Source organism: Micropterus salmoides, unplaced genomic scaffold, assembly GCF_014851395.1.
Source record: "Micropterus salmoides isolate LMB-PRFRI ecotype aquatic unplaced genomic scaffold, ASM1485139v1 Ms_hic_scaffold_19, whole genome shotgun sequence".
In the NCBI taxonomy this organism is placed as follows: domain Eukaryota; kingdom Metazoa; phylum Chordata; class Actinopteri; order Centrarchiformes; family Centrarchidae; genus Micropterus; species Micropterus salmoides.
The window spans coordinates 11,675,668-11,689,373 of NW_024041039.1; the positions used below are offsets into that span (position 1 = coordinate 11,675,668).

At 39.6% G+C, this 13,706-nt stretch overlaps 1 protein-coding gene across 3 annotated transcripts; it reads right to left on the minus strand.

Annotated features, from left to right (window-relative positions):
• On the minus strand, nt 1-13,628 carry hltf (helicase-like transcription factor). 3 transcript variants are annotated; one of them, XM_038729642.1, is made up of 25 exons: nt 13,493-13,628; nt 11,036-11,238; nt 10,761-10,927; nt 10,520-10,653; nt 10,272-10,357; nt 10,082-10,153; nt 9,443-9,634; nt 7,532-7,606; nt 7,365-7,425; nt 7,209-7,275; nt 6,815-6,882; nt 6,665-6,712; nt 6,353-6,463; nt 6,140-6,231; nt 5,643-5,786; nt 5,231-5,363; nt 4,671-4,806; nt 3,967-4,146; nt 3,616-3,731; nt 2,456-2,637; nt 2,174-2,296; nt 1,623-1,735; nt 1,293-1,473; nt 1,075-1,155; nt 1-991 (listed from the first exon to the last, which is right to left on the minus strand). In XM_038729642.1, exons 2-25 carry the CDS (start codon nt 11,231-11,233, stop codon nt 848-850), a joined length of 2,904 nt encoding a protein of 967 aa, XP_038585570.1. In that variant the 5' UTR covers nt 11,234-11,238; nt 13,493-13,628; the 3' UTR covers nt 1-847. The 3 variants fall into 3 exon arrangements, with proteins under 3 accessions (XP_038585570.1, XP_038585568.1, XP_038585569.1); XM_038729640.1 differs by lacking the exon at nt 13,493-13,628 and adding an exon at nt 11,756-11,822; XM_038729641.1 differs by lacking the exon at nt 13,493-13,628 and adding an exon at nt 11,674-11,765.
• Nucleotides 13,629-13,706: the final 78 nt, after the last annotated feature.

Below are 13,706 nucleotides of genomic sequence, written 5' to 3' on the forward strand. Positions count from 1 at the left end.
TCCCGTGTCATGACTTTTATTTTCCTTTAACCCTATGTAATGATTGGATATAGGGCAGCAAATCAATTGTTTAGTTTATAAAATGGTAAAATGTCCATCACAATCTCAGAGTTCAAGTTGAATATCTTCACGTCTTTAAATATCTTGTTCTGTCCGACCCGTTGCATAAAGCAAAGAAAAGCAAAACCTCTTCAACTTTGAGAACCATGGAGAAAACCACTTAAATGATGAATGGATTATCAAAATTTACTAATTTTTTCAGCTCTAATCAGATGCACACTTAATAAACATAATTCTCCTTTAAAAGCAATGAAGTTCTGAGCCTGGTTAAATACAGAAGTTACAAATGTACAATGCCAGTCTGCATTTCTTTAATCCAGAGATGGTTGGAAAAACAAATCCAACAGAGAACATCTTAAATCTTCTTGGCTGTTAAATGTGGCTTATTAACAACTCAAGAATTAAGCTGCTACACCAGGTGGGTATTTCTACCCAGTCTTCATCCCATGGTATTAACGTTTAACAAAATCCTCATCAGGTCCTACGGATCATACCTGAACAAAAATGAAAGATTTCCCTATGGTGCTTTCTGAAAATGAATCTGTATGAAAACATGAATCCTTCAGTAGAAGTAGAAATAACAGAATTTAGAACATTAATGATCTAAAAAATAAAAATGTAAACACGAACAAAACATTGACAATGTGTGAAAAACACTGCAAACCATCAGATGTGAACTGCGAGACCCCAAAAAAAGAACTGTCAATTGGCAGTACAGTTCAAGTACCACTCAATGTTTGTTGTTTCCATGTTTATACAGCAGTTCAGATCCACTGTCCACTGACATCTACAGCTCCATCAGAGCTTTGATGTCCTCAATGCGAGTCGTTTTCCTATCTGTGTTCGTGGAGCCAAAAGCCTTCTCCACCAGGTCCTGCTTCTGCCTCTGGATCTTCACCATGCTCTCCTCCACTGAACCTTTTACAATGAACTGCAGCAACAGACGCACACTAAATAAAAATATACAGACAAGCAAAAAAATTCCAGTGTATATCAGAGTCCTAGTTTTCTGACCTTGGTGACGATGACTTTCCTTGTCTGTCCCAGACGGTGGCAACGGTCGATGCACTGCTCCTCAGTTGCAGGATTCCATGCCTAAGACACACACAGTTAACTTAAATCCAGACAGTAAATTAGCTCACGAACTTCTGTATGTGGCCTTTCAGCATGCACAATAAGCCGTACACAGTACATGTGAATGTGTCTGGTTCCTTGCCAGAATCTGTACTTACAGGGTCCATGAGGAAAACATGAGAGGCGGCGGTCAAGTTAAGCCCCACCCCTCCAGCTTTGAGTGACAGAAGCATGATAACAGGGCTGTGAGCTGCAGAGCTCTGAAACTCCTGGATGACTTGAGTCCTCCTCTTCTGGCTCATGGTGCCGTCCAAACGCACAAAACTGAAACCATGCTCTCTGGTGAAGAGGAGGGAGTACAGAGCAGACAAATTCATTAAATCTGGAAATTCCCTCCTCAAGAGCTGTGGTGCACTGCTAACATATATTCAGACCACTAAAACAGACTTCTGAAAATCCTGACCCTCTACTGTGAACGTGTATTTTACCTGAGTGGACTCTCTAGTATGGTGAGGAAGCGTGTAAACTGAGAGACGATCAAACACTTAATGCTGCTGTCTTCACATCGCAGCCTGAGCAAGTTTCCCATCAGCGCCTGCACCTGAACAGACAAATGAAACGTCAAAGGAGGATCAACACGGCTGTCACATGGTAGAATACGATTTCCCATCACTGTCATGCTGCTGAACACAACTTTTTGACTGATGTCTGACTAAAGAATTGAGGGAAAACTCCAGGATCAGAATACCTACAAAATGGGAAAAACGTTGAGTTGTATTTCAGCATTTCATTTTCAACTGAGAACATAAAAAAAAAAAAGAATATTAAAATGAATGAATCTAAGAGAAGACCACTGATTTGTAGGCAACTTAAAGTGAAAGATGTTGCACAAAACCAGAACATCTTGCAAAAGGTCCAACTCTAGCACATTTCCTTTTACGGTTTAAATAAATAGTGTTCTGCATTCTTTGTGATCTACAGAGTGTTTATGCTATTTTTATCCTCAGTAAATTCTGCAGCCTCAGTATGAGCAGCGTACCTTCGAGCTTGTCCTGCACTTCTCAGAGTCTGTACTGTTCTCTTCCTCGATTTCCTCCTGTGGAAACTCCACCAGTTCACTGGACTTGATCTCGCTTCGACAGAGAGGACAGCGCGCCACTTCCTATGCATAGACACACACAGCATAAGGAAAAGATGGATCCGTTGATGATTAGCAGCAAAATAATTGACTACATAATAGTGAAAACTTGCCTTCTAAGTAAACTGTCAAATGAAAATGAAATCACGGACCCCTGCTGTCTGCTGAGGGCTGCACATGTACCTGCTCGGTGCTGATAACTTGGACGATGCATGGCCGGCAGTAAACGTGGGCACAGTGTGTAATGACGGGCAGACGGACTGAGTCCAGACACACAGAGCACTCCTCGTCAGAGCCGCTTGCCAACACCGACCGCAGCTTCTCTATCAGACGCTCTCGCAGCTCTGCAGGCGTCGCTGCAGCGGCTACAGACAAAATATGTTATACATTAACATGTAAAAATGATGAAAGAGGAAATCTTTCTCAAGCATGTATTGGGGCCAGGGTCAGAGCTACAATTGAGGACACCAACATCAAGCCCTCTTTTATTTTGGGAAACCTGGTGTTTCATAATGACAGAGGTGTTTACATTCTAGGATTACATGTTACATATTACACATGTTGGGCTGGGATTACACATATTCACCTAATATTCAGCTCGTATAGAGCTATAGAAAAAAAAAATGTGTAAGAATAAATGAGAAACAAACTTTCAGAATAAATATCTTTTTAAACAGGAAGTGAAGAGAGAAAGACCTAAAAGTGGGATTAGCAGTAGAGTTTAGTAAGGTGGAGAAAGGAGAAAAAAGAAAAGCATTATGATACGATATGAAGATAACTGAACCTAAAAAAACAAGTGACCTAAATATACTTTTCTTCACCAAAGGCTACAGGTTAAACCCCTATGTGACCTTGGTGTTTTCAATTATTTTGGCTGATCAGACCTCTTCTCTGGACTACACAGGCTTGAAGAGAAAATTCTCTCCCTGAGTCTCATGATAGCTTATGGCAGGATGATTTACACAAAATGGCGGCTCATATGGTTCACAACAAACTGTGATCTCAGCAAATTCAAGCATAGATTCAAGATAATCTGAAATTTGTCAGCCAGAAAAACCACAAAACAAAATAAACATGTGATGTGCATGACATTGAACACACAGCAAACTGTCTATATTATCTACATATCCCGAGCTATTTAAACAGGAGCAACCCATAACTGATTTAGCAAAAGGCCCAGAGGTGAACTTGGGTATCAGAATAGATTTTCCAATAAAAAGGATAATATATCAAGCAAATAAATCATTAGAACTCTCCAGCAAGCCTGTCTGCATATAAAGTGAGTTACCCCAGGGTTCAGATGCTATATTTCAGTTATTCACATATCACACTACAGGTCTTACCCAGGTCAGAGGATGTTTTTGCCAGCAGATCAGGGTGGCAGCAGAGCTGTCGAAGCCTCATAAGGATAACCAGCACATCTGCATAATTCCTCAAGACTGATCCTTCAGCTATGTATCTACACACACAAACACAGTGAAAACAACTTAAACACAGCAATATGCAACATTTTACAGTAAAAAAAACTAACATGGCGTACATCTATCAACAGCTGTATGTTCTGTCAAAATGGCTATTTCATCTACTAACTACCTCTTTATTTGTTGCTGATCAGTTCATGTAGATCATGTAGTTGATTCATTCAAACATGCATGCACGTGGACATACATGGACATACACGCACTGACACATACCTGCCGATGGTATTTCTTCCCTCATTGCGTGCCAGCTCGTACTCCTCTCTCTCTGGCTGGCTCAGCTCGACCTGCTCCACACATACTGTCTTCTCAGGCAGAGACACCAGGGGGCGCCCATTCACCTCACTGCTCTTTGTCCTCCGCAGGGTGATGCACTTCACCAGGGTCTGAAGGTTTCTGTCCACAGAATCAATTGGCTGAGTTAATTAATATCCCATGGCTGATTATCAATAGTGTAATATGATAAATGTTTGCATATTAGCTAAAATGACAGACTTCCATCCAACACTCGGACTGCTACATTTAGGACTCTATGAAGGGAGACGTGCCACTGTAATCACATAAATTAAAGTGTCTAAATGTAAGTTTTGTACCGTTTAAATAGACAGAAAGTGGCTAATTGCAGCCAGCACACTCACTATGGATTATAAAACTTTTCTGTTTGTTAATTAACTAGTAAGAAGTAAGTCCATTACATAGTTCACTCAGACTGTACCACTGCTCACTTACAGTGAATAGCGCCATCTGGAGTATTATTGCTACACTGCAGCAGTGTGATGTGTTTTTGTGAGCACCATGCAGCACGACTGGGGCTGAAAAATGAGCCAATGAGGAAGTACCAAACACTCCAAATGGCCACTTGATGGGTGACGTCTCTGTCACTGTGCCCATGTTTTATTCAGTCTATGGTGAGCACTCACTGCAGGCCGGCCCTGTCTCCTTGAGTAACGGGTCTCTGGATCACTCTATTCCACCACTCTCTCACATCAAAGGGCTTCAGACGCAGGAAGGCCAGCAGCATCCACAGGTCCTTCACACTGTTCTGGATAGGAGTACCTGGATGGATGGAAGAACGAACAAACACACGCAACATTAGATGACTTCCTTAATACCAAGACTGTCTCTGTGTGTAATGTCCTTCAAATAGTCCATCCAAATGAGTATCATAGTGCACACTATGGATAAATGTACTATTGTGATATCATGTAATTACCTCGATATACCCCTGATATATTACGATATTTACTAAAGTATTCAAAATCACATGGTTTAAGTTTAAAATAATATTCTACCCATTAAATCAAAACGTTTTGGTTTTAGTACAAAAATCTAATTTTAAAATTAAGTAAATAAAATCTTTTTCATTTAGACATGACAGTTGTGGACCACGATATCATGGAGAGTTGACGAACAATTATAAAAAACTGTGTGCATTTATATGCTGGACTATCTGTGTGTATGTGTTAAGGTGCAGGTGTACCTGATAAAATCCAACGGCGCTGAGCTTTTAGGTCGAGCACTGCCTTACTCATTTGTGCATTGGGGTTTCTTATGATGTGTCCTTCGTCCAGCACAACTCTCAGCCAATTGATCCCATGGAGGGGACTCTTATTCTGAAAGGGAAAGAAACATATTATACTTGTTTTTAAAAGAGACCTAAAGGATCTCTGTCCTTATCTCTATCTATATAAGGACACATCTCTCAACAGAATATTGACGTGAATGAAACATACAGTCCAGGTTCAGGACTGCCATTAGAGGAGGTTTACATATTAAAATAAATTAATGCACAGTCTGCACCACTGTGTTTAATTTATCTCCCATGTTATATTTTCTGAACACGTTGGCTCACCTTACAGCGACAGAAATACATGTGACCGGTCTACACTCACCCCAAAGTCGGCAGAGAGGACGTTGTAGGTGGTGATCACCACATCCTGAGAGGATAGAAAGGTCTTGCTCCTGTTACGCTCTGAGCCGTAATACAGGTACACGTTTAGCTTCACGTTAGCGCACACATGCTGCTCAAACTGGTCCTACACACACACACACACACACACGGGAAGAAGACATGACACGTGCTGATTTCAAGGATTGAAGTAGCATTAAATGTGGCATCTCCGTTGTCAAAAGTTTACAAAATGACCAACTTTCAAAAGAGCCTTTTTTGACAATGCTGGTCACATGTTAGTATTTCACTTGTTCTTCTTCTTGCTGCGCTGTAACGGTACACATGTTTTATTTTTTACCAGGAGCAGCAATCAAGCTTCCCTTTCACTTTACCCACCTATACTTGTCACCAAGCCAATTAGCAGGGCAGTACATAAAAGGACTTAAGTGACAGATTTTGTCTTTTCTGTGTGTTTGTTGTGTAGGGGTATCTTCCTACCAGCCAGTTGCTGAGCACAGACAGTGGGGAGATGATGAGAGTCGCTCTAGCTGATAAGTCATCTGCACTTTCAGGGATGGAGGATTCTGCACCTGCACATACAAAAAGGTACATGAACATCTCCAATATCCCTACATACAACTTTCTTTTCACTAAATTAATACAGTGTGTGAAACATAAAATAGCAGGTAAAAATATACTGTTTGAACTCACTAGGTGTGGGAGTGGCCTTCTTTGCAGTTTTCTTCTTCTTTGAGCTTGTATCTGATGCTGAGCCACCCAGTGCTGCAGCAAAGTCCAGATCCTCCAGCAATACTGGGGCATCTGCACAGTAAACATACAGATTAATGATTTACTTCATAGGGAATGGTCATTTATGACATTATACAAGCCAAACAACAACAGCACAGAGAAATGCTACCACAACATAATTAGAATTTCAAAAATGTACTGGTCTCAAGAATGTTCCCTGTCATGTAACATGTGTGTTTTTTGACAGATGCAAAGAGTTTACTAGGCTTGTACCTTTACTGGGCTTTCGCTTGGTGGCTTTCATCTTTCCTTTCTTTGTACCTGCAAGCAGAGATGTCAGGTAAAAATGTATGTAAACAAAATGGAAGAAGGCAAAAACATTTAAAAATTGAAAAATATATGGAGATGCCAATCAATTCTTACTTTTATCTGACGTGTCCACTATCTCCACAACGTCAGGCGAATCAACAGAGATCACCTCCACCTGAGGACTGACCCACACAGGAGCATAGCAGGTTATGTAAGAAGAAATTGAACTGATTTCTGTGAAGAAATTAAGTAATATGTATAAAATACAGAAAGTAAAGTGAGCTAACTAAAATCAAAAATACCACTGATCGCCCTAAACATTATAACATTTTACAGAACAGGTTTAGACTGATGGAAAGATTTATGGAAATATTTCCAGATGCAGAAATTTGCATTCTTATCTTTACACGAGACAATTATGTAGCGATAATAAAAAAAATACAAACAAAAAAAAACAATCACTGACAATACAGTGTGAGCATGGCAAATTCAATTAAATCACACTCACACGTCTGAGCATAGAGAACCAGCTTCTGCGTCACTCACTCCTGCTCCATCACCTGCACGGCTGCTTCCTGAAACAGAGACACCACATCATCTATCCTGTGATATAAAGGAAGACTGAACATGAGGCAGAACATTTTTTTTTGCAAGTTGAAAGTACCTTCTAGTTTGGAGGTCATCTGTGGTTTAGTTTTGGTTTTGAGGGGTAAAGACTGCTCCTCCTGAACACATGTAAACAAACACTTTACGCTGGTTAAACACAAGTCACTCAAACTGCATATTGATTGAAAAGAACACGTTCACACGGAGCTACACTTTTACACTTACACATTTCTCCACAGGCAGCGGCTTTCCTTTGTGGAAGTTGGTGAGGATCAGAGCGATGGTTGTCAGAGTTTTCCCCTGGAAAACAACAAACAGGAGTTTTGGCGTTGAATTATGTCTGCTTCGATTGCAACGGCGTCAAGCCTGAATTTCCTGAATTTGGAGGCTAATATTTCCTGCCTCATTTTCAACCACACCACAAAAACAGAACCTAATTTCTAAATTTTTCTCTCTAATATACAGTAACAGCAACTGACCAAACATCGCATCATGAGTTAATGTATAAATTAACCTGCAATATACCATTAACCACATATTTATTTTAGAGGTAATGATATTACATAATATAACAGTCTAAAGGTAACACATTCTGAATGTGTGCAGTCAGATATGTGTAAAATATATAATATATTATATAGACTCATTACATGCAAAGTGAGATATTTCAAGCCTTTATTTGATATAATTTCGATGATTATTGCGTACAGCTTATGAAAACCCCAAATTCAAAATCTCAGAAAATTAGAACATTACATGAAATCAAAATTTTTTTTTTAAGAAAAAAAAAAAGGATTTTAAATACAGAAATATCAGCCCTCTGAAAAGTATAATCATGCATATGTACTTGGTTTGGGTCCCTTTTGCATGAATTACTGCCTCAATGCGGCGTGGCATGGATGCTATCAGCCTGTGGCACTACTGAGGTGTTATGGAAGACCAGGATGCTTTAATAGCGGCCTTCAGCTCTTCTGCATTGTTCGGTCTCATGTCTTTCAGCTTTCTCTTGGCAATGCCCCATAGATTCTCTATGGGGTTCAGGTCAGGCGAGTTTGCTGGCCAATCAAGCACAGTAATCCCATGGTAACTGAACCAGGTTTTGGTACTTTTGGCAGTGTGGGCAGGTACCAAGTCCTGCTGGAAAATGAAGTCACCATCTCCATAAAGCTCGTCTGCTGAAGGAAGCATAAAGTGCTCTAAAATATCCTGGTAGACGGCTGCGCTTACTCTGGACTTAATAAAGCACAGTGGACTAAAACCAGCAGATGACATGGCTCCCCAAACCAACACAGACTGTGGAAACTTCACACTGGACTTCAAGCATCTTGGATTGTGTGCCTCTCCATTCTTCCTCCAGACTCTGGGACCTTGGTTTCCAAATGAGATGCAAAATTTGCTCTCATCAGAAAAGAGGACTTTTTTTTCTTTAGCCCAGGTAAGACGCTTCTGACGTTGTTTTTTTGTTCAGGAGCGGCTTGACAAGAGGAATATGACATTTGAAGCCCATGTCCAGGACCCGTCTGTGTGTGGTGGCTCTTGATGCAGTAACTCCAGCCTCAGTCCACTCCTTGTGAAGCTCCCCGACACATTTGAATGGCCTTTTCCTGACAATCCTCTCCAGGCTACGGTCATCCCTGCTGCTTGTGCACCTTTTTCTTCCACACTTTTCCCTTCCACTTAACTTTCTATTAATGTGCCTTGATACAGCACTTTGAGAACATCCAACTTCTTTTGCAATTATCTTTTGAGGCTTTCCCTCCTTGTGGAGGGTGTCAATGATGGTTTTCTGCACAACTGTCAGGTCAGCAGTCTTCCCCATGATTGTGAATTCCACAGAACCAGACGGAGAGACCAATTAAAGGCTCAGGAACCCTTTGCAGGTGTTTTGGATTAATTAGCTGATTAGAGTGTGACACTCTGAGCCTACAATACTGAACCTTTTCACAATATTCAAATTTTCTCAGATTTTGAAATTATATCAAATAAAGGCTTGAAATATCTCACTTTGCATGTAATGAGTCTATATAATATATTAGTTTCACCTTTTAAGTTGAATTACTTAAATAAATGAACTTTTGCACGATATGCTAATTTTTCGAGTTTCACCTGTATATACTGTGTGTGTGTGTTACTCACCAGTCCCATGTCATCTGCCAGTATTCCCCCACGAACTCTCTCTGGTATTTCTTTGGCAGAGAAACATGTGAGGCTGTTATAGTACAGCTCACCTCTCTTCTCCCAGAAGGGTGGAAGTACAGATTTGTTTTCTCGAGCACACATCCATGACAGCGCCTGCTTCTGGTGAGGCAGGAGAGGAGTTCCCACACACTGCAGAGAAAGAGAGCTGGATGTTCACATTAAAGCTGCACTAAGACGCTGATAGATATAAGCAAAAACAACTATTTATCAGGAAGCAAGAAGGTGACAACTAGGAGGTGAGAAGCCATTTCTCCAGAAAACTGCAACATGAAATAAACTGAGGTCAAAGTTTTCTGATATTTAGCTGATCTACAATGACCTACAATGTGCCAAATAATAGAAAAGGTTTCAATTTCTAAAATCAGCATCACAAAGCAAGAGATGAAGTAGGTGTCTAAGCTGAATGGCTCTAATAAAATTCTTGTAAAACAGACTTTTGGACACTGTTTTCCACTTTGTCAACATACTAAAGAAAGAGGTTAAAAACAATAAGAAACATCCTGACATAAGTGTTAGGAGAGTAGTAAGAAATACAAGATTAATTCAGACAGACAAACAGATAGATCAAATACACACCTCGGCTGCTTCTTTCTCTCCATCTTTACTCTCCATCAAGTCCTCAAAAAGGTTGTCAAAAGCATTCTTTAGCTGAAAGGAAAAAAAGGAATCAACTTCACTGGCTGTAGATGACATGGACATTTAATTTTTTTTAAATGTTGTATAAAGGTCTGTGAGACATTACATAAACTAAATGGAAGCTGATTACCTCCTGTGCGGTTAGTGGGATGGTCAAACCCTTTTTAGATGGCGATGCCCAAGCACCTTGACTTTTATATGATTTCTCATTCGCACCTGAAATCCAACACACGCAGACACACACACAAAAATAAACAGTGAAGTTAATGACAATGACAATATGAATACTGACAACTGCAACAACGTGTGCGCTGCATGGATAAATGTCAGAGGTTTTCCCATCAGGAGGCAAGCAAGATAGGATGGTTGCGTGTGTACCTGTTGGTTTGCTGTTCAGTTTAAATCCGTGACGTGCCATGGATTCAATCACAGCATTTTTGTTCTCTTCCTTCCCCCAGAAGGACAGCATCACCGGCATGTTGAACAAGTTTTTCGTCCCTGAGTGCACCACCCTGAGTCAGCAACAAGACAATGATAAACACAAACACAAAATCACACAAAGTATGAAAAAGGGGTAAGGGAGGGAGTGACACTGACAGGCCAATAACAATCTACTCACCCCTCTACCTTAGCCAAATTGTTGTCCATGACGTAGGCCAAAGCTGCTGCCAGCTCCCGCTTTATATGACCCACTTGGTTGCCATAAATGTTGCTGACCATCACGGCATTGCGGTCATATGGATTCTGAGGCTGTCGCACCAAACCGACCATTTCCCCTAGAATCACCTGTAAAACATAGATGATTTAAGGATTCTCAACCTATATCAGCTGTGTTTTATCTCCTTTGGGAATCAGTGCACTAAGGGAATATCAGTGACCCTGGTTGATCCTCACCACCCCTGTGTAATATCTGAGGCCGACCACAGTGCCCTTAAGATGGCCAAACAGCACACTGCCGTCCGAGTCCGGCTCCTCAGACGCTGCAGCTCTGATGGCCTGGGACAGGGTCTCTGCACTGGTCTCATGGCGGTCTGTGAAAAGGTCCACCTCACTGTACCTGTCCCAGCCAAACCTCCACCTGCGGGAAAACATGACACCTGGAGCACACATACACACAGACAAAAATAATTAAACACGTTAAGATAGCAGACAGCTGCTTCAACTGAACTTGACCCATAAGACTGTCCTTTAGGTGCGCATAACGTTAGATAATTTAACGTTACAGGAAAAGCTTCTATGCAGGAAACTAGCATAAACATATACCTAACGCTTAATGTTAAATGTTGCTGGAATAGCAAAGACACAGTCAAGTGAGTGACCCGTGTCTCTCTGAGCTAACGCTTGCAAGCTAACCTACATGTTTAACGGTAACGTTAATCCTAACGACAGCTAACGTTAGCGTTAAGTGTTGCTTTGAGTTAATATAACGGCTGTTAGCTGGTTGTTCGCTATCTTGTCTAGTAATGAGTCTATATAAATAATTAACGTTACAGACAAATTGTGTGGTTTATCTGCAATTATCATTTCCGTACAAATTTTCTTCCCCTTGGCGGTTGTCGACTTTTAGAAAATGATTTCTGGTGCGTAGCCGTTGCTGATGTTTGTGGTACTTACTGATGTTTTGTAAAGCAGGAAGTATCAAATTAGCTTCAGTTAGTCTTGACATTCCGGTAGTAGCCTTCAAAATAAATTCTTATTTTGTAACAATTTGCTATGACGCTGCAACTGCAAATTGTTATAACTAGATGTTTTTCATGTCATAAAAATATATTTTTGCGTTATTACGACATACAAAACTACCTCTTTATAACATGAAAACTTATATTGTTATAGCTGTAATGGCAGAAAATTGTTTCTTCTTACACTGAATCTATCTCTATTATTATTATAATATTTATCTTTAACCTTTTCTTATTATTATTCTCATTATGTGAGGACTGCCTGAACTGTCTAAATGATTATACATCCCTCTGGGCCAGACGCTCGATGGTACCATAAGTGGCAGGTCTCTGGACGAGCTGATGATTATATGAGTACTTCTATGTTCTTTTCTCCTTTAATAAATACTAAAAGACAACGGTTGTTGTAATTCTTTTATTTGCTCAATACTCCACCGGGAAATATACAGTTTCCATGAAAATAACGTTATAACAATAATGTTATAATGTTATAATAAGAATGTTGAAATGTTATAATGCGAGGAATTTTATGTTGTTGAAATTTATGTTGCAGTATGTTATCAAGTTATAACATAAAATGTTACATGCTATAACAAGATCAATAGTATAGCCTATTGTTAAAAGAAAAGTTTCTTGTTAAAACATGATAAATTTGTATTTTATAAAAATGTGAAAAAAATCTTGTTATAACAATAAACTTTTTACACAAAATGTGATACTGATCCACTTTTCTTTTTCTGAAATGACAGTCGTATGCTGCTGTTTATATTTAATATATATTTAAACTATAAACAGTATAGTTTAAATATGCCTATATAGTGTATATATATGATAAATATAAATACATATTTATTAAAAATATAGTCACTGCTGTCATTTCCACAGCTTGTAAATAGCAGCAGTGGCCTGTAATGATGTTATCCAGGCCACCCTATAGCTTTTGAGCAACAGAGATGCTGAAAATAGTTCAAATTACTCAAGTTAAATGACACACTTCTATCATGCCTCTTATGAGTTGGGTGTTGGAGAATTTTTATCATTCTGAATATTTGCAGCTAAAATGTGTTGTTTTAAAAAAAATGCATTGTAGGGACTGACATAATATTGTTAATGTAACAGTTGAACATTGCATTGGAATTTGTATCTAGTACATTTTAGTAGTCACAGATATTTAATTGTCAATTGTCAATTGTTATCAGCTTTTGCTGGCCCTAATAACACATGGGGTACATGCTTTGCACAATCAGTTTAGTGTTCTGAAATTTATAGAGCTACTTAGTCTACTAGAGCAACAATTAGTTGATATACTGATTAGTTGATGGGCAGAAAATTACTTGGCAATAAATAATTCATGAATTGTTTGAGTTACTTTTCATGCAAAAATGCAGTACTTGCTGGTTGCAGCATTCAAATGTACTTTTCTGTTGTACATCACTGTAAATTGAATATCTTTAGGTTTTTTATTGTTAGACGGACAAAGTAAGCAATCTAAATGTTACCTTGCGCTCTAGGATGCTGTCTGTATTTTTCACTATTTTCTGACACTGTACAGACAAACAATTAATCATTTAATCAAGAAAATAACCAGTAGATTAATCAATAATGAAAATGATCATCTGTTGCAGACTGTAATGTTGACTTTATATATATTTTATTTTGAAATAAAAGTCACCTTGTTTCCGGTGTTGTCTCCGTTCACTTTTACAGGCCGACGCAGTGCAGACAGGGAACCGCAGCGTTTTGCGGATTGCGTTTTACGCGCTCTTTGCCTTTTGCCCAATGAACGCTACGGAAGCCGTGAAGTTCCGATTCCCCGGTTTGTTACTACGACTTTCCGCTTCCTCTCCGCCAGGCTCCTCCCCGGGCCAAGGAAAAGGCCAGTCTGA

Excerpts from the sequence above, each read along its gene's own strand:
- hltf (XM_038729640.1), bottom strand. The coding sequence starts at position 11,807 with ATGTCAAGACTAACTGAAGCTAATTTGATACTTCCTGCTTTACAAAAC. Across the intron at positions 5,364-5,642 it reads TCCTCTCTGCCGACTTTGGG|AATAAGAGTCCCCTCCATGG; the intron begins GTGAGTGTAGAC and ends TTTCCCTTTCAG. Across the intron at positions 1,156-1,292 it reads ATGTTTTCCTCATGGACCCT|GCATGGAATCCTGCAACTGA; the intron begins GTAAGTACAGAT and ends TGTGTGTCTTAG.